The 20,693-nt window shown below is 35.6% G+C and overlaps 1 protein-coding gene across 5 annotated transcripts in view; it reads left to right on the forward strand.

The window, feature by feature from the left end:
• Positions 1 to 20,370, forward strand: part of LOC108199970 (B3 domain-containing protein Os07g0679700) — a 35,104-nt gene extending 14,734 nt beyond the window's left edge. For 3 of the 5 annotated variants that reach the window (XM_017368002.2, XM_017368003.2, XM_017368004.2), the window contains exon 14: positions 19,210 to 20,370. In XM_017368002.2, the coding sequence (XP_017223491.1) occupies positions 19,210 to 19,985 (776 nt within the window). In that variant the 3' untranslated portion in view covers positions 19,986 to 20,370. Of the gene's footprint in view, positions 1 to 19,191 lie in introns of all 5 variants that reach the window. The other 2 variants (XM_064082825.1, XM_064082826.1) reach the window with 2 other exon arrangements.
• Positions 20,371 to 20,693: the final 323 nt, after the last annotated feature.

Genomic DNA, 20,693 nt, shown 5'->3' on the forward strand with positions numbered 1-20,693 from the left:
AGTTTGTCATCTGTAGAACCAAAAATTATATCATCTACATAAATTTGAACCAGAATAAAGGCACCATTTACATTTCTGTAAAATAGTGTTTTATCCACAGTTCCTCTGGAAAAATGATTATCTAACAAGAATTGAGACAGAGTGTCATACCATGCCCTTGGAGCTTGCTTTAGTCCATAGAGTGCTTTTAATAAAAAGTAAACATACTCTGGAAATTCTGGATCCTCAAAACCAGGAGGCTGACTGACATATACCTCCTCTTCCAGTTCACCATTTAGAAAAGCACTCTTGACATCCATTTGATAAACTTTAAAATTTGCATGAGCAGCATAAGCCAGGAACATCCTTATTGCTTCCAGTCTTGCAACTGGTGCAAAGGTCTCATCAAAATCAATTCCTTCAGATTGAGAGTATCCTTTAGCAACAAGCCTTGCCTTGTTTCTGGTGACAACTCCATTCTCATCCACCTTGTTTCTGAATACCCACCTTACTCCTACAATTGTTCTATTTTTAGGCTTGGGTACCAGCTTCCATACATTGTTTCTCTCAAATTGATTTAATTCTTCTTGCATAGCAAGAACCCAATCAGCATCTTTGAGAGCATCTTCTATGACTTTAGGTTCATCCTGTGAAAGGAATGCACTGTACAAACACTCATCTTGAGTTGCTCTTCTTGTTTGTACAGATGCATTTGCATCTCCAATAATTAGCTCAAAAGGATGATCCCTTGTCCACTTTCTTTGTGGGGGAAGTGATTGTCTTGATGATGTGGCTTCATTGTTGAAGTTCAGGTTTCCATGTTGGAAAGCTCCCCCTAAATTTGACATCTCATTATTTCTAGACTGATTGAAACTTTGAGACATTCTTTCAACTGATGATCCTTGAGGTGTTTCAACTGATCCCTCCAATGTAGTTTCAACTGATGCTTCAGTTGAATTTCCAATTGTAGTTGTTTCTTGCACCAAAGAGTCATCAGTTGGAATATTAATTCCAGGATTAATTCCAACATTTTGAATAATGTCATCATCATCATCACTGTCATACAGATCACCTTCACCTTCATTCTCAAATCTGAGATTATCATGAAATCCTTCATCTGAGAATCCTTGAATCTTTTTATCATCAAAAACCACATGGATTGATTCCATAACAATGTTGGTTCTCAGATTATATACTCTAAATGATTTTCCATCAGAGTATCCAACAAAAATAGCTTCATCTGCCTTGGCCTCAAATTTTCCAAGATTTTCACCTTGATTTCTTAGAACATAACACTTGCATCCAAATACATGAAGAAAGCTAATTGTTGGCTTCTTTCCTTTGAAGAGTTGAAAGGGAGTTAGATTATGAGGTTTGGTAATTAGTGAAATGTTTTGAGTGAAGCAAGCAGTGTTCACAGCTTCAGCCCAAAAATAGGTTGGAAGTTGAGCTTCATTAATCATGGTTCTTGCAGCCTCAATAAGAGTTCTATTCTTCCTTTCAACAACACCATTTTGTTGTGGAGTTCTTGGTGCAGAGAACTCATGAGTAATTCCCTCTTCTTCACAAAATTCTTTCATCACAGAGTTCTTGAATTCTGTTCCATTGTCACTTCTTATCCTTCCAACTTTGACATCTGGATTGTTGTTTAATGCTTTGATATGATTGATGATGATTTTCCCAGCTTCATCCTTAGAATGCAGGAAGAAAGTCCAAGTGAATTTAGAAAAATCATCAACAATCACTAAGCAATATTTCTTCTTTGAAATAGACATGATGTTAACTGGTCCAAACAAATCCATATGCAAGAGCTGAAGGGGCTTCACAATTGATGAAAGAGTTTTGCTTTTGAAAGAGCTTCTCTTTTGCTTTCCTAGCTGACAGGCTCCACAAAGTCCATCTTTTGAGAATTCTAGCTTTGGTAGACCTCTTACCAAGTCCTTCTTTACTAACTCATTCAAGGTTTTGAAATTTAGATGAGATAATCTCTTATGCCATAGCCAACTGTCATCTGAGCTTGCTTTGCTGAGAAGGCAAGTGATAGATTCAGACTTGACAGAATTGAAGTCAGCTACATACACATTTCCTTTTCTTTGTCCAATCAGAACCACATTGTTGTCATCTCCTTTGGTGACAACACAGGCTGCAGAAGTGAAATTAACTTTGTAGCCTTTGTCACAGAGCTGACTGATGCTAAGCAAGTTGTGCTTAAGACCAGACACCAATGCAACTTCATCAATGATGACATTCTCTTTTGCAATCAAGCCATATCCCATAGTATATCCTTTGCTGTCATCTCCAAAGGTAATGCTAGGGCCAGCTTTCTCCACAAACTTTGTGAGCAGGGAGGAATCACCAGTCATGTGCCTGGAGCATCCACTATCCAAGTACCACAAATTCTTCTTGTGGTTTCCCTGCACACATTTTACAAACAGATCAAGTTGATTTTGGTACCCAAATTGCTTTGGGTCCAGATTTGTTAGTCTTAGCAGCCTTTTCCACTTTCTCAACCTTTTCCTTGGATTGAATTGGTTCAATCTTTGGTTTTGGTTGAGAAATTGGAACATCAACTCTGTTTTCAAACACAGGTCTTTGAGACATGCATAAATTGTTCATTCCATGCAAGTTTGAATGAAATTGAGGCATGTTAAAGGCATTGAAATAAGGATTGAACATATATGGCATGTTAGGCTGAGAATAAGGATTGTGAGGCAATAAACCAGGCATCATATTCATAGCAGATAAATTCATGTGAGGAACAGATGTCATAGGAATAGGCAAGGATAAATTAGGAGCAACCACAGTTTTACAATTAGCAGATAAATGATTTACACTACCACACTTACTGCAAGTTTTCCTAAGAGCACTAGCATTGGGAGTGTAATTGGTGTGCTTGTTAACTCCTATTTTGCCATTTCTATTTCCTTTCTTCTTTTTAGTCTCCTCAGATTTATGCTCACTAGTATCCAACTTCTTCTTGTTCTTGTTACTGGAATGAAGAGTGTTATTAACACTATTACTGGTCTCAGAAGAACTATTCTCACCTTTAACAAAATTCTTTTTAACAGGACCATATTTCTTGTTAAGCTTCTTGAGAACACTCTTGTCAACTGATAAGCTTTTGTTCAACTGATGACTCTCATCAGTTGAGACTTTGCTCTTCAACTGATGATCATCATCAGTATTCTCATCATTTGAACTGTTCTCAGATATCTCAAGCACTTTCTTATTCCTCTTCCACTCATTCTCTACAAAGGTCTCTCTACCTTGCATGTTGATGATATTGGTGGAAACATCCCTACCAGATTTCCATTTGGCAATAATCTCTTGTTCCTTATCAAGCTGCTTTCTTATGATCTCTTCTCTTTTCAGAACAACCAAGAGATCATCCTTGGCTGTCTGACACTCAATTTTCAGCTTCTCAAACTCAATAAATTGAGCTTCTAAGACACTGTTTCTATCACTAAGAAAGGTGTTAGCTTCCTTAATCCTACTATTTTCCTTAGTGAGAGATTTTAGAGAAACATGCAAATGATACAATTCTGTAGACATTTCATTAATAGTAGCATTGCATTCATCTTTAGTTAACTCAACTAAGTTTGTAGTGAATACCTGACTACTGCTTCCAGTGTTTTCTTCTTGATCTGTGGAGTTGGCCATTAGAGCTAGATTGACAAACTCCTCCTCTTCATCAGAATCATCTCCAGCTGCCCAATCATCCTTTGTGATGAATGCTCTTTCCTTTTGTTTGAGAAGTTCATAATATTTCTTTTTGTAGTCAATGTTTTCACTTGACTTCTTCTCAACTTTAGGCTTTCTGCACTCATTTGCAAAGTGACCTGCATTCCCACAGTTGAAGCACTTGAATTTTGATCTGTCTACCATGCTTCTATCAGACTTGGGATTGCCTTTAAAAGATTTTGCAGAATTAAAATTCTTTTTGAATTTCAGTTTGGAGAATCTTCTTGACAGGAAGGCTAGATGCTCATCAATCCCATCACTTTCTTCACCAGAATCAGCTACTTCTTTCTCCTTTCTTCTTCCTTTGCTTGACTCTGAGCTCTCCTCTTTGACCAACTTCTCAGTTTCTTCAACTTGAGACTTTCCCTTGTCCTTGACAGTGTCCTCCAGAGATGCAACTAGAGCCACAGATGAATGCCCTTTCTTTTGGCTTTTCTCAATCTCTTCATCTTGTTCCATTTCAAGCTCATAAGTCTTTAAGGTTCCATACAGTCTCTCTAGAGTATAGTCTTTAAATTCTTGTGTATTTCTGAGAGAGACTGTCATGGGTTTCCAATCTTTAGGAAGAGCTCTTAAGAATTTCAGGTTTGAATCCTTAACTTGATATACTCTTCCAAAGAGCTTTAGACCATTTAACAGTTTTTGAAATCTGTTAAATGTATCACTCAAACTTTCACCAGCCTTGAAATGGAATGACTCATATTGTTGAATCAGAAGCTGCATCTTGTTTTCTCTCACTTGCTCATTCCCTTCACAGATAGTCCTGATGGTGTCCCAAACTTCTTTGGCACTTGTGCAGCTAATAACACTATCAATCATTTCTTGATCCAAACCATTGAACAGAAGGTTCATGGTTTTCTTGTCCTTGTGCACCTCCTCAGTATCTTCTTGAGAATATTCATGGACAGGTTTTGGAATCATCTTACCTACCATGTCTTCACCATCAGCTCCCATGCTTGTGCAGACCTTCATGGGGACATGAGGTCCTTTTTCAATGCAGTTCACATAGCTTTCATCAATGGACAACAGATGCAGATGCATTCTCACTTTCCAGTGAAAATAGTTGTCTTTGTCAAGAACAGGAATCTTCACTCCAGCATCCTTCTTTCCCATCTTTCTCTAGCAGTGTTGATCTTTTTCCCTGTTTGTTGGGAACCTGGCTCTGATACCAATTGTTATTTCACACCAACTATGAGAAAGATTGTAGAAGGGGGGGTTGAATACAATCTTTTACAAATTTAAAAGATTCAAGAATGATACACTAAAAAAACACAGTAAACAGAAAAACACCAAGTATTAAAAATACGGGTGGATTGAATGATCCACCCGTGAGATTTTATATAGAAGAATCTGTGGATTGTTTACAATTCGCACAGCTGCTGGTTCATCACTCAACAAGTTCTAACTCTCAGATTTTTCTCTCAAGTAATTTGAACAAGTTCAACTGATGCTACTAACTTGGTTATATACCCCAAGTTTTACAAAGCTTTTAGCTAGATTACAAAATGCACTCTAATCTAAAAACAATGCTGCACAACTTTGTCTTATGCATGCTTTCTGAGATGTCTTCATCTTTGACCATCATCTTGATTTGATCCAGATTGCACTGCATGAGATAAGTATGTTTCTGCTTCTTCTTTATTTTCCTAATTAGGCTTCCATGTCTATTTTAGTGTAATTCGATCCATGTGATTTGTCAGACTTAAGCTCTAGTCACTTTCAACTGCTCTTTGCTTCATCAGTTGAAGGTTCTGTTTGCTTGACTTTATCAGTTGAATGCCTGGCTCATCAGTTGAATGAATTACAAACTCCATCCGTTGAATGCTGTTCCAGTCTCATCAGTTGAATTCCTCAGCATTATCAGTTGAACACTTTGTCTTCAGTTGAATGCTTGATTTTCATCAGTTGAAACATCATCCAGTCTTCATCAGTTGAACAGTTACATCTCATCAGTTGAATATCCTTCACTTAGATAAAATTACATGGCATTGGATATTTACAATTAGCCATCCTATTCTACCCATCCGTTGATAATTCCCAAAGACAAGAAATGTAACAATTACAACTGAAATTTGATAAAGATTCTAAGTAAGACATGTTACAAAATGTTTATGTTATCATCAAAAATTATTGATTCCTAACACTTCCGAACGCAATCTTGAAGATTTAGGTAGAAAGAAAAGAAAAGGTAATTTTTTTTTCTACTACAAATTCAAAAAATACAAACAATATTTATGGTAGTACTATTTTTAATATTGATGGTAAAACCAATAGAAAAGAACTCATATATAAATGGGCTCAAGAGATAAGTTTGATAATTCAGACTAATAGTGAAGCTTATGACGATCAACAAACAATTTTTTTATTGATGGAACATAAGACTTGCTTGCTAAAAACCATCTTTGCTAAAAACCGTATTCAGCAAGATCCGTGATTTGACTAGAAAGCAAAAGCAACTTAAAACTCTTAGCAAAAGATGTTGCGAAAAGATTATAGAACAACCATCTGAATACGGTTGCAGGAAGACTAGAAGGTTATCTAAGAAAATTTCGTATAAAAGATATATGAAAAAATACAGGTTTGTCAGGAAAAAAAAGACTTTCAAACCAGGTAAATACGTTAAGAAGAAATTTAATAACAATAAATCTTCTAACGAAAAAACAAAATTCTGCCCAAAAGGCATGGGAGTGGAAAGATTCAGACACTAGCTACATCAACAAGGTGAAAAAGAATCTAAAGATTTTTCCAAAACTCTATCATCCAGAGATGATAAGCTTATCATTGAGACAGATGCCTCGGGAGGATACTGGGGAGGAGTACTCAAAGCTATTAATTTTGATAAAGAATTAATATGTAGATATGCTTCAGAATGCTTTAAAGACGCCAGAAAGAATTATCATTCAAATGAAAAAGAATATCAGGCAGTAGAGTAATTAATAAATTTTCAATTTATCTAACACCAGTTAGATTCTTGGTTAAACAAATAATAAGAATTTTACTCTTATTTTCTTCGTATAAAGTTACAAGGAGATAATAAGTAAGGAAGGTTAGTAAGATTGCAGCAATGACTATCTCGCTACAGCTTTGATGTACTGCACATTGAAGGAGTTAAAAACTGCTTAGCAGATTTTTTAACAAGAGAATTCTAGAAAGATCAAGTAAACACAATTTAATGACGATGTAATGTTCAACAATGTATATTACACTGTTTTACAGGAATCCAAAGTCACTTTTTGAGCTATAAATACAGAAGAATTCAGAAGATTGAATGCACCAACAAATCTCTATTAAAATCCTTGAATACATATAATGCTTCTCAACCTAAATACATCTTTTTCTTCGATATTACCGTATGCTAGTAGCTATGGACAAACTAGCAATGCAAGAAGCTATTGTTATGAAGAAAATTCAGCTTTTACAAGATGAACTTCATATCATTCGTTCCGAAATATAATTTGTAAGAAGATTTCAATCTTCTGAACAACAAATGGTTATTTCAGAACCTTATTCAGTAATAGAGGTGTAATTCGAGTCGGGCGGCTCGCGAGCTCGCCCGGCTCGAACTCGTTTAAGTGGGCTCGGCTCTACTCGACTCGTTAAACGAGTCGGCTCGACTCGACTCGTGAAATTAAACGACCCGAGTTCGGGTAGAGGTTTGGGCTCGATTAAGTGTAAAATTATACGAGCTGGCTCGCTCGCTCGACTCGTTAAAACCGGCTCGTTTAGCTAAACGAGCCAGCTCGGCTCGGCTCGTGAAATTAACCGACTCGAGTTCGGACAAAAATTTAGGCTCGATTAGTTAACCGAGCCGGCTCGGCTCGACTCGAATAAACTTGGCTCGAATTAAGCTCGGCTCGAAACTCGCCCGGCTCAGCTCGAATTACAGCCCTATTCAGTAATGAACAAATCTGAACCAGCCCGGAGCAAACGGCTACTGGTAAAGGCTCGACAAATATGTTGGCACATGTGGATATGGTAAAAATCCAAACTGAGGTCACCATCTTCAGAAATGAACAAAGCTGAGTCTATTCCTGAGCAAACGGCTCCAGGTAAAGAAAAAACAAATCCGTTAAAGGTTGTTGCTTTGCCAGAAAGCAATACTGAGGTCCAGACCTCCATAAAGTTAGTAAAACCCTGTGATTTAAATTTGAGGCCTACCGGTGGAATTTAAATCCCTAAAAAGTCTGAAGGTCAAATTTCAGCTGTCCCAACAGGATATAAAGGCCCTAAGCTTATTATGTGATGTTTAATGGCTCAAATGCAGGTATATACACTACATGGGAGATAGCTGAGAAGGTTGTAAAAGGATTCTCAGGCATCAAGCACAAAAAGGACAAGTCATTTGCTGAAGCAAAAGTTGCAGCAAATATTTATACGACGCAAGAATTTAAGGCACCTCTTCAGTTGATTAGTTCTGTGGAAGCATTAGACCCAACTTATGCAGGGGCTATAACCCACCAAATGGAAATTTCTAGCATAACTGTTTTGGGACACATCCCGAAATCTCAGCAACTGTTAATACAAACAGATGAAGATACCATTGAAACTTATTATTCAGGTTTTAATTATTTTTATCAATATGGAAGAATAGCCACTGAAAAGAAGTTCGTTAGCGAACATTTCTTTACACAGACAAGAAGAATGTCAACTACTTCAACTTCTATCCAAATACTGATCCAGACATGGTCTATGAAGCATACTAGTATGGTCTATCAACGCAAGTCTATCCTGCTAATAACCTCTTGGAAATTTCTAAGTTCCCCAAGGAATTTAGAAAGATAGTCAAGAAATTTAAAAATAATTGTCTCAAAGGAAAAGAGATCGACCTCATCATCAAAACTACCAGTACCGCTATATGCTGAGAAAATGGTGAAGAATACGATTCTCCACCTGATCAACCTTTTCATTATATTCAGGTTGGATCTGCCAAGGAAAAGATCTATTCTCCAAGCCAAGCAATAGAGCCTACCCTGGAGAAGGATGATCAAAGAGAACTTGCTGAGAATAAGTTATTGATTTTAATCAATAAAATATTTAGCATTTCAAAAGAAGATAAGCTAAAAGTCAATTTAGCTACAACAAATGCCTTAATGACCTCTTATTCCCATAGAGGATTAAGTGAAGAAAACTACAACAAAGTTGTGGCTTTCAGATGGCAATTATTGCATAAAGATGCTGTTGGAGCGCATAAAGAAATCTTTTGCAGGAAAAAGCAAAAGGAAATGAACAAATTTGGCATCCAGCTCGAATGTCCAAGCTGCGGTATCATTACTCCAGACAAAGAATCTGGAAAAAGAAAAGTTGAAGACCCCTCTACTTCAGCAGAAGACAAAGGTTCTCTTTCTAAAACAGGAGTACTGCTCAAAGCAAAACCGGGAAACCGATTTTAGGGAGCATCTACTTTTGGAAAAGAAAGTGGAGCATTTACTTTTGGAAAAGAAAATGGAGCATCTACTTTTGGAAAAGAAAGTTGAGCATCTTCAAAATGAATAAACATGTGTTTATCATGCATTGTGTGTTTATTATGCATTGTGTTCATCCGCATCATCCTCATAGTCACACTATTACATCCCTAGAACCCTAAATGGGTTTACTCACACATTATTGTTGAACACTTGCCTAATATTTTTGATACAGAGATTGTTGCCTCAAAATTCGATGATCTACTAAACACTTAACTCGGCCTTTTTATAGACTAAGGTCGAGAATCTATACATTCTTAAAGCAGATTCTATTCCAAAAGAATATGCTCCTTTCTTTTAAAAAGAAAGATGCTGCACTTACTTTTTCAAAAGAATATGCTCCACTTTCTTTTCCAAAAGTAGATGCTCCACTTTCTTTTCCGAAAGTAGATCCTCCACTTTCTTTTCCAAAAGTGGTTGCTCCCTAAAATCGGTTTCCCGGTTTTTTTTAGCAGTACTCCTGTTTTAGGCAGAGATCCTTTGGCTTCTGCTGAAGTAGACGGGTCTTCTACTATTCTTTTTCCTAATTCTTTGTCTGGAATAATGATACCGCATATTTGACATTCGAGCTGGATGCCAAATTTGTGCATCTCCTTTTGCTTTTTCCTGCAAAAGATTTCTTTATGCGCTCTAACAGCATCTTTATGCAATAATTGCCTTCTGAAAGCCACAACTTTGTTGTAGTTTTCTTCGCTTAATCCTTTACAGGAATAAGAGGTCATTAAGGCATTTGTTGTAGCTAAATTGACTTTTAGCTTATCTTCTTTTGAAATGCTAAATATTTTATTGATTAAAATCAATAACTTATTCTCAGCAATGTCTCTTAGATCATCTTCTCCAGGGTAGGCTGCATTGCTTGGCTTGGCGAATAGATCTTTTCCTTGGCAGAACCAACCTGAATATAATGAAAAGGTTGATTAGGTGGACAACCGTATTTTTTTTCATTTTCCCAGTATATAATGGTAGTGGTAGTTTTGATGATGAGGTCGATCTCTTTTCCTTTAAAACAATTATTTTTAAATGTCTTGACTGCCTTTCTCAATTCCTTGTGGAACTTAGAAATTTCCAAGAGGTTATTAGCAGGATAGACTTGCGTTAATAGACCATACTGGTATGCTTCATAGACCATGTCTGGATCAGTATTTGGATAGAAGTTGAAGTAGCTGACATTCTTTTTGTCTGTGGTGAAAAAATGTTCGCTAACGAACTCTTTTTCAGTGGCTATTCTTCCATATTGATAAAGATAATTAAAACCTGAATAATAAGTTTCAATGGTATCTTCATCTGTTTGTATTTCTTCATCAGTTTGTATTAACAGCTGCTGAGATTTCGGGATGTGTCCCAAAACAGTTATGCTAGCACTTTCCATTTCGTGGGTTATAGCCCCTGCATAAGTTGGGTCTAATGCTTCCACAGAACTAATCAACTGAAGAGGTGGCTTAAATTCTTGCGTCGTATAAATATTTGCTGCAACTTTTGCTTCAGCAAATTACTTGTACTTTTTGTGTTTGATGCCTGAGAATCCTTTTACAGCCTTCTCAGCTATCTCCCATGTAGTGTAAATACCTGCATTTGAGCCATTAAACACCACATAATAGGCTTAGGGCCTTTATATCCTGTTGGGACAGCTGAAATTTGACCTTCAGTCTCTTTAGGGATTTGAGTTCCCCTGTTAGGCCTCAAATTTAAATCAAAGGGTTTTACTAACGTTATGGAGGTTTGGACCTCAGTCTTGCTTTTTGGCAAAGCCACAACCTTTAACGGATTTGTTATTTCTTTACATGGAGCCGTTTGCTCGTGAATAGACTCATCTTTGTTCATTTCTGAAGATGGTGATGAATTAACCATTTGTTGTGAGGTATAAACCTCAGTTCGGATTTTTACCAAATCCACATGTGCCAACGGATTTGTCGAGCCTTTACCAGTAGCCGTTTGCTCCGGGCTAGTTTTAGATTTGTGCATTACTGAAGAAGATTCTGATATAACCTTTTGTTGTTCAGAAGATTGAAATCTTCTTACAAATTCCATTTCGGAACGAATGATATGAAGTTCATCTTGTCAAAGCTGAATTTTTTTCATAGCAATAGCTTCTTGCATTGCTAGTTTGTCCATAGCTACTAGCATATGGTAATCTCAAAGAAAGAGATGTATTTAGGCAAAGAAGCATTATATGTGTTCAAGGATTTGAATAGAGATTTGTTGGTGCATTCAATCTCCTGAATTCCTCTGTATTTATAGTCTAAAAAGTGGCTTTGGATTCCTGAGAAACAGTGTAATATACAGTGTAGAACATCACATCGTCATTAAATTGTGTTTACCTGATCTTTCTGGAATTTTCTTGTTAAAAAATCTGCTAAGCAGTTTTTATCTCCTTCAATGTGCTGTACATCAAAGCTATAGCGAGATATCCATTGCTGCAATCTTACTAACCTTCCTTATTATCTCCCTGTAACTTTATACGAAGAAAGTAAGAGTAAAATTCTTATTATCTGTTCAAACCAAGAGTCTAACTGGTGTTTGATAAATAGAAAATTTATTAATTACCCTAATACTGTCAGATATTCTTTTTCATTTGAATGATAGTTCTTTTCGGCATCTTTAAAGCATCCTGAAGCATATCTACATATTAATTCTTTCTCAGAATTAATAGCTTTGAGTACTCCTCCCCAGTATTCTTCCGAGGCGTCTGTATCAATGATAAGCTTATCATCTGGTTCTTGATGATAGAGTTTTGGAAAAATCTTTAGATTCTTTTTCACCTTGCTGATGTAGCTAGTGTCTGAATCTTTCCACTCCCATGCTACGTCTTTCCTGAGTTTTGTCTGCAGAGGAGCACGAATAGAAGCAAGTTTGGAATATAATCAGAAGCATAGGTTAATATACCTAAAAACCTCTGTAATTGCTTTTTGTCTTCAATTTTATCCAGGAACTTATGAATATGTTCAAGGATGTGTGTTTGAGGACAATGCGTTCCTTGATCATTTTCTAATCCTAAGAAATTAATATTTGTCTTGAAGATTTGGGCCTTATTTTTGGACTGAATAATACCAAGTAATTGGCATTTCTTCGATACTACTGCTAAATGCCTGAGATGATCTAGTTCATTATCACTGAAGATAAGAATATGATCAACATAAACACAACAAAATTTTTCAAAAGATATGAATGCATTTTGCATTTGTCTTTGAAATATGGATGGTGCCTGTTTGAGTCCAAACGGTACAACTATCCATTGATAATGTCCTTGGGGACATGTAAATGCTGTCAATAGCTGTGATTGTTCATCTAACAAAACCTGCTAAAATCCAGATTTACAGTCTAATGAACTAAACATTTTCTTACCTCTAATAAGAGTGAGCAATTCATCCTTATTTGGTAGATTATGACTGTCTCCTATTGTGGCTTCATTGATTGCCTTGTAGTTGACTACTATTCTTTTCTTACCTCTTCTCCTTTCAGCTTCATTTTCAACTAAAAATGCTGGAGACATATGAGGTGATTTACTAGGAATGATAATTTTCATCTCTAGTAATTCTTGAATTTGTTTACCCAATTCTTCTCGATCCTGAGGATTGTAATTCATCGGCTTTACCTTTATTACCATCTTTGGATCTTTGAGCTTGATATTTGCCTTCATCCAATGCTTGGTCTTTGTAGGATCTCAGGGATTTTCTGAGCAAACAGAAATAATTTCTCAATAATAGATTTTTTATCAATGTCAAGAACTAAATTATAACAAATAAAATTCAATTCTTTAAGGTTTTTTATGCTATCTTTCCCTTTTTTAAAAGCTGAATTTTATTAGGGCTGATATTAATAGTATCAGTTTTGGGTTTCTTAGAATTCTTTTTCATAGATTCAAGAAATCCTGTAACTCCAACCATTCTAGCTGTTGTTACCTTTTTGATGTATACTTCTTCGCTTGACAAGGTTAGTATAATCTTTTTTGTGAACTGAGTATAAGGTCCATATAGTTGGAGGAAATTATTGCCAAATATAAAATCAATACTTGATTCTTGCTGGTATATTGTAGGAATATGAAATATTTCTCCTGCAATTTGAATATCAATATTTTTACATACCTTGTTAAGAGAAATGGTATTTCCATCTGCTATTTTTACCTGTATAGCCCTTTCCATGTTAACCCAATGTTCTTCTGGGATAACATATTTACTTGCTACGCATAGGCTTGCACCTGTATCTACATAGCAGCGTATATTTTTCTATATCCCGCAAATTTTAATTTTCCTGAAATATAAATAGAAATTGGATTGGTGATGTTGGGCATTACCAATTCTTCTTTTTCAGTCTTATTCTGAGGTAATGGATTTATCACTCTCAGAATTTTCTGGTCCGGGGTCTAATTCTTCTTCCGAGATATATTCTTCTTGTATATCTTCATAAGGTTCTATGTATGTATGTATGTATGTATGTATGTATGTATGTATGTATGTATGTATGTGTATATATATATATATTTATTTATGGTTCTACTTTAATACAAACCTCCTTAAAATAGAAACTAGAAACTAAAATAAAAAAAATTCTAAGTCACATCAAAATATAGCATATATGGTATGCTAATTGATCTTTCGGAGATGAAAAATACAATGAAGTCAGATTTCAAAAAGCTCACCGATTGACTGGAAAAATCAATTAGGAACGTAGGGAATTATGTGGGATTATGTGTGTCAGATTTATACATAGAGTCTTACTCGAATACAAATCAAATTAGTCCACAAACTAAAAACCAGTCCCCGACTAATTTTTAATCACTATTTTTAATTACAGAAATCACCAGTTTGTACATCACAAATCACTCTCTTATATACAACTAGAGGTGGCAATATGGTGGCAAAACCATGAAACCAATCCAAACCAAACCAAACCGAAATTGTGAATTTGGATCAATATGAAATCACATTTAGGAAAATGGATTTGGTTTGGTTTTTAATCTCACATTTCTCACAGAATGTGGATCTAACTACATTTGTGTCTCTCTTTTAAAAAATTATATGTATTAATATCAAATATCTACGAGAGAGAGAGAGAGATTGAAGTGGTGGAAGTGATCGAAGGTTGGTGCATCTCCATATTTCAAATACCTTCAACTGATTGAAGCTCGAGTATGGTAGTTGTTCTAGTGTTTCATTTTCACTGATGTCAAAGTTTCTTAGATTAAGAGGAAGTTCAAAAAAGAATATGATAGCTGTTCCAGTGTTGCTTCTCCCTTTTAAAGAGCAGGATCATTCACCTCTGTACAAAAGTGGGAGAGAGAAAGACGGAGTCATCACTTTGGGCATTTCAAGAATGTAGCCCATTAATTATTAGACAGTAGTAGAACACTCATTATAAATCGGCCCAGTTAGAAGTTTTATGCAACATTCATGCATGATTTTTATTGTTTTAATCAATTAATCAAGTTATAATAGCTAGTTTAATCATATTTCATAATATTTAAATACAATTTAAATGGAATTTAATTTTTCAAATTATGTTTAAATGACAATGAATAAATATGATTTATCCATATTTTTAACCAAAACCATACAACCAATCCAAAACCATAACCATATTTAATGTGATATGGATTTTAAATGGTTTTGGTTCCTAAACAAAACCAAATCCATATTATGGGATAAATATCAAATAAGTGACTCATTTCGTCCAAATGTATCAATTGAGTTACTGATTTCTAAATTGACTCAAATTAGACACTCATTAGAAATATTTGTATCAAAATTATCACTCTATCGTTAGTTGAAATTTTAAAAGTATTATATATTAAGTTTCGCACATTTTTTATGAATGATATTACATCTAAATGAAAGATTCTGAGTTCTAGTATTTTAGATAATATTTTTAGATTTTTAAAATTTTATCTTCTATTTATTTTTATTTAAATCAAATAAAACAATCAAAAAATTAAAAATAAATAGTTGATAAAATTTTAAAAATCTAAAAATATTAGCGAAAATAGTAGGACTCGGAATCTTTCATTTGGATGTAATACCATTCATAAGAAATGTGCGAAACTCAATATATAATACTTTCAAAATTTCGACTAACGATAGAGTGATATTTTTGATACAAATTTTTCTAATGAGTGTCTAATTTGAGTCAATTTAGAAAGCAGTAACTCAATTGATATATTTGGACGAAACGAGTCACCTATTTGATATTTATCCCTCCATATTATTGGGTCCAAAACCAAACCAATCAAATATTTTGCCAGTCCTACATATAACATATCTCTCAAACATAAATAAATGATATATGTGTGTGTGTGTACACACACACACATAGGCTAGTGATCAATTACAAACCAACCCTTAAATACAATCTAAAAACCAATACAATTAAGTGATATATACTTCAGAAAATAGTGATTTTGTGTTGCAAAAATTATTGATTTTTTAAAAAATAGGGATCGGGATGGAAACGGAGTAGTAGGGGGTGAGATGGTTGTGGTGAGTGAGGTTGTGCGAGAGAGGGGTTGGGGATAGCGCGGTATTATGAACAGATATTATGTAAGGGGGATGGTGGCTTGGTGGCGTCGACTGGGAAGGGGTTCTATTGGCGATCACAAATTCGTCGAGTGAGAGTATGAAGGCGTATAGGTGCAGTAGCAGTGCAGTCACCAAAGCGGAGTGGATGTGGCGTTGACGGGTAGCAGTTGAGGTAGTGGTGATGTGTTGGTGGCCGCGGGGGTTGTAGATGGTTAATTGATGGAGGGGGAGATAGTGGGAGATTTACAACAATGGTGGACAATAGCGGAGAAGGAAAGAGAGGGAAAGAGAGTAGTGCAAGGGAAATGAGGGAAGAAGTGGTGGAGGTGGGGGTGGATTTGGTGGTGGTAGAGATAGCGGAAGTGGTGGACATACAGAGGGCGGTGGGCATGGAGGCGGTGGGGGTGCAATGGCGGAGGTGGAGGCGGAACTGGAGGAGGTGGAGGCAGAGACGAAGATGGGGTTGGTGAGAAGTTAGTGGTACTTGCTTTAATAAGTTGGTGATATTCTAGCTGGGTTTGTAGCTTGTAGTAGAACAAGACTCTATACACACACACACTCACACACAACGTAAATGATCACCATCTTCACCCATACTGCAATAATGGACCTCCTGCCATCATTATCAGCATTTTTTATGACTTGCCCCTATCGCCTATCATCACTAATAGCCACCCCGATTTCCACAATAACTTACTGAAACTAGCGACTACTTACCATCAACACACCTCCTCTCACCACTTACTACGATCATGGACTTTCTACAACTACAATTGATCGTCAGTAATCGACCACCAATATTTAAGTAGATTATCTTAATTATGGAAAATTAAAATTGCTGATTTTATTGTATAAAACAATGATTAATGCAGTATAAACTAGTGATTCCTGTAGTTGTAAACTGGTTTTTGGTTTGTATTCAAGAATTGGTTTGTATTTGATCACTAGCCTGGTGTGTATGCAAATGATCAAATAAAAACAAATATTGGAATAACAACTAGAATAATCATCATTTAGCATAATTTTATTTAGTGATCATCTTACCCAACCCCGCTACCATGAGCATCCACACCCCAACCCACTGCCCATACCACCATCACCACTCATACACCAGCCCCCACCCCACCTTACCTTTCACCGCTTTTCTTCTCCGCGCCACATTATCACTACCCAGCTCCACTCCCACCACCACCCCTACCTATTTGCCGCAATTGTGGACCTAGGATTAAAGTTTAGTGGGGGCACAATCCAGTTTTTTTTTATACATCCCTTTTGAGTTTTAATCTCGTCTCTGGTTGAATATTATTTTAAATATTGGACTTGCTTATTATTTTTAATCATTTATGAAATGGGCTTGCTGGGTATTATTTAAAACATTTCACTAACTAGGCTTCTAAATCTGTGGATTATTGGGACACATTTGTTTGTTTAATGGGGTACCTATATATATTTTTTTAAACTATAATACTATTGGCCAGATTTAACTGGGGGCCATGCCCCTGTTCTCCTTAATGTAAGTCCGCCTCTGATTTGCCGCTGTTACTACTGCCCGACTCTGACCTAGCTTCATCCCTGCTCCTCCCTGTTTCCATCCCATCCCTTCCATGACCTTTCTTCTGCTCCTCCCTGTTTCCATCCCATCCCTTCCATGACCTTTCTTCTCTGCGTCTTTTGGAGAAATGAATATAAATGTGATTTTCTATTTTAGTATCTAGCTAAATTTGTTTTTCAGAAATAAGAGATTGTTTCTAAAATATATATAATTATGCTTTTTCCTGAAATTAGTTCTTATTTTTTCCTAAATAACGAATATAAAACATTTCTTTAATATTTAATTCTAAAACATTTATAAACAAATATATTTTCTTAAAACAATAAACCTTTAAATTATATTTTAAAAAAAAATGCGCCGAACAGGGCCTTAGTCAACTGTTGCCAGAAGACTACTTATATAAAAAAAAATGTTTTTACGACTTCAGATATATCAGGAGGATTGATCATAAAAGCACGCAAACCGTCAGCATCTTGTGATATGATTTGAGATTTGATTAGTAAAATTAATATATATTTGAATAATTTTAGTTACTAATTTATATATATTTGAATGAAAGCCTAACTAATTTAAAACTAGAAGGAGAGGGAGAGGAAAAGGGTGAGAAGAAAGGTCATGGAAGGGATGGGATGGAAAGTGGAAAATAAATATATATATTTGAATGAAAGCCTAACTAATTTAAAACCAGAATCTAATTGAAATTTTAGGTTAGATTCCATAGTGTTTTTTGTTCTTGGGTGTTTATGAAGCAATGACCTTTATGTATAATGAATATGGAAAGGAAGAAATATAGATGTTTGTAATTAATTTACGAGAATTGCATTTCGCACCCTTTAGCTATAACTAAAAATCAATTCTGTATACCTATTTTAGAAAATTGCACTTTGCATCTCATTAGTTTTAAATCCGATATATATTGTACCCTTGTACATCTTTTCATCCAATTGAGACGTTCAAGTTATTTTTTGCAAGGATATTATTAGTATAATAATCATTGTGATACAAAAATAATAAGATTTAACTTAAAACTCACTTTCTTTTTCATGTAAATAATCTCTAGGCATGATATATTATAATTGGAACTTCTTGTAATTTAGTCTCTCGTAATCAACCTCTCATCTCGTATGAAATTTGCCTCCTAGATTTAGTATATTCGATGAAAAAGGGAATAAAAGACAAGGATTTTACAATGAAATTGATGGGGCTTGGTAGTTGATTTAATCAATTAAACTCAAGAAAATTGATAAATAAATAAGAAAATAGCTATATGTAATTATCGACTAGCTTTAATGGTCCAATTTGACGGACAAGCATAAAAAAGGTGCTATTTGTGTCGGTTCGATACTAAAGGGATGCAAAGTGCAATTTCCTAAAATAGATACTCTCTCCGTCCCACTCATTTCTTCACATGTTTCTTTCAGTGCTCGACACGCATTTTAAGGCTCCGAATAAGTATAGTTCCATAACTTATTTTTGAAATTTTCCTTTTATGAATAAAAATTTAAACATTATATATTTATTCAAAAGAAAAGGAATTTACAATAATTTATAGAATTATACTTAATCAGAGTCTTAAAACTATGTGCTAGTCCTCGTCTCCCCATGTAAAGAACATGGTGGGACGGAGGGAGTATACAGAATTGATTTTTGGCCATAGTTAAGGGATGCAAAAGCAATTCACTCTTAATTTATCTGTTTTGTAAATGATATATGTGCGAGTGTTTAACTTTCGTTGTGAGATGCCAAATATATATAAAACTATATATTTATATATATGTTAAAAATGGAAGCCAAATATACTTTATAAAATTGTCTGAGTTGTCCATTATATACAAGCCATTTAAAACTGTTCAGAATGAAGTCCTTGAACATCTTTATTTTCCTTGCTGAAATATAGTGTTAATGATGTATATCACTTTATTTACAAATTTTGGAATTCTCACTTCAGTGTTCTGCTGATAAATAGATTTCAAGAGAAGGAGAAATGCAGTTTCTAACCAGATGCCAACACAGGAGCATGACACCCCTGGTATACTGGCTGGTAGCTCTGGTCAAGATGATGTGAGTGGTCCAGTTGCTACCACGACAAGACATCCTAGACATCGCCCTGGTTGCTCTTGCATTGTATGCATCCAGCCTCCTAGTGGCAAAGGAAAACACAATCCGACATGCACATGCAACGTATGCATGACAGTTAAACGCCGTTTTAAGACCCTAATGTTGCGTAAAAAGAAGCGTCAATCAGACTTGGAGGCAGAAATCGCTCAGAGGAATCATTTTATATCTGCTCCCAAGGAAGAAGTGGAAGTAGACAGCACTTCTAGGCAAGGTCGGTCTCTAATTAATCTCTTAGATGATAAGAGTAGATCAGATAGTGAGCCGCAGGCTATGGATCAAAGAAACGATCGACCAGGAAAGGTTATTGATACTGACACAGATGAATTAGACTTGAATTGCGACCCTGGGGAGGACTTCCCAACCAAGTCGACCCGTGTAAGCATGATGAGACTTCTCCAAGTGGCTACCCGGCCTTTAGAGACGTATCTGAAGCAGACTGGTCTTACTAGCTTAATATCCGAGCATCATACAAGTTCAGGATCACCTGCCCTGCCACAAGCCGCTACTGAGAGTGATAGACAGCCTCATCAGGACCAATCTATTGAACTGGAGATTCAGGGGAAGGAACCAGAAAGTGATGACCATCTTTCCGAACCGTATCAAAATGGCACCGACCAATCATAAAGGTGTAATTATGTTTTTTATTTTACTATGTGCGGCATTTGATTGGCTGAATTCTTTGGTCATCTTGGGATTGAATTGGCATAGTTTTGAGGAGAGTTGCCTGGAAGGAGTGGAGGATGGGGTGGAACCATATAATGCTTTAGTAGGACATCTCACACGAAGACCTTATTCAGTTGATGCAATAGATATATTTTTTCTCATGTTAGTCGGAATATATTATATTTTTTCTTTTTCTAAGAAAACACTGGGCGAGTTGTGATACACATGGGAGTCGGGAGCAGTTGAATAGTGCATGTTAAATATAGACAGTTTGTTTGTAGTGTAAATAGATAATTGTTAAACTTTGAATTTAACGAAAACAATACATGATACATCTTGGCTTTGATCTGTTGTTAATAACACTATGTGAGAGAAGCCGGGCATTCCTGGCTTATTAATTTATTTTCCGAATTAGTGTGAAAAGAAGTGCATGACCAATTATAACAGAAAACGGTCTTAGATTTCACAAATTTTGGAAGTAATGTCTTATAATCTGGCGTTTCCAATTTGATTGGGAAGAAAACGTTATATGGTGTAGTGTTTTGGTGTTTTGATCTCAGCAAAACGCTTGACGATTTTAATAAAGTAATAATAATTATATAGTATAGTATAAATAGATAGTATAGATTTATGATATTACTCTTAAAGTGATAATATGAAGTAACTAAA

The sequence above is a fragment of the Daucus carota genome, chromosome 8 (genome assembly GCF_001625215.2).
Source record: "Daucus carota subsp. sativus chromosome 8, DH1 v3.0, whole genome shotgun sequence".
Lineage (NCBI taxonomy): Eukaryota > Viridiplantae > Streptophyta > Magnoliopsida > Apiales > Apiaceae > Daucus > Daucus carota.